Source organism: Priapulus caudatus, unplaced genomic scaffold (genome assembly GCF_000485595.1).
Source record: "Priapulus caudatus unplaced genomic scaffold, Priapulus_caudatus-5.0.1 Scaffold3233, whole genome shotgun sequence".
Classification (NCBI taxonomy): domain Eukaryota; kingdom Metazoa; phylum Priapulida; class Priapulimorpha; order Priapulimorphida; family Priapulidae; genus Priapulus; species Priapulus caudatus.
In genome coordinates this window covers 7,959-8,741 of record NW_014580294.1, presented here as the reverse complement: position 1 = coordinate 8,741, position 783 = coordinate 7,959, and the positions used below count along the sequence as shown (strand labels likewise).

Below are 783 nucleotides of genomic sequence, written 5' to 3'. Positions count from 1 at the left end.
ACCTATCTGCCTGCATACCTGTCTACCTATCTGCCTTCATACCTGTCTGCCTGCATACCTGTCTACCTATCTGCCTTCATACCTGTCTGCCTGCATACCTGTCTACCTATCTGCCTTCATACCTGTCTACCTGTCTACCTGTCTACCTATCTGCCTGCATACCTGTCTACCTATCTGCCTTCATACCTGTCTGCCTGCATACCTGTCTACCTATCTGTCTTCATACCTGTCTACCTATCTGTCTTCATACCTGTCTACCTGCCTACTTGTCTACCTATCTGCCTTCATACCTGTCTGCCTGCATACCTATATCTACTTGTCTGTCTGTGCGCAGGGACGGCTGACGGACGGACAGGGAAGCACGGTCGCGTGCAAGGATGCTCTCTTCATCATGACGTCGAACCTCGCAAGCGACGAGATCGCCCAGCACGCGCTCGCGCTGCGCCGCGAGGCCGAGCGCATCGCCCGCGAGAGGGCGCTACCGTCGCTAGGTAGGCGGCGTGCGCGGGGGCTGACGGTGGCGCTAGTGGGCCATGTAGTAATTATGGGGGGTTTAGTGGTTTAATGGCAATGATAATAATATGGTAATGGTTATGGAAATAATAATGGTAATGGTAATCATAATAATACTGATTATGGTAATGGTAATGGTAATTAATGGTAGTGGTTATGGAAATAATAATGGTAATGGTAATCATAATAATACTGATTATGTTAATGGTAATGGTTATGGTAATGGTAGTGGTAATGGTTATGGTTATGGTAGTGGTAATGGTTATGGTA

At 47.9% G+C, this 783-nt stretch overlaps 1 protein-coding gene across 1 annotated transcript in view; it reads left to right on the top strand.

Annotated features, from left to right (window-relative positions):
- The window catches only part of LOC106819343 (caseinolytic peptidase B protein homolog), a gene marked incomplete at both ends in the record, with an annotated part of 9,850 nt that extends 9,359 nt beyond the window's left edge, over positions 1 to 491 (top strand). Inside the window, one exon of the mRNA XM_014823987.1 lies at positions 335 to 491. Within this exon, the coding sequence (XP_014679473.1) occupies positions 335 to 491 (157 nt within the window). The remainder of the gene's footprint in view (positions 1 to 334) is intronic.
- Positions 492 to 783: the final 292 nt, after the last annotated feature.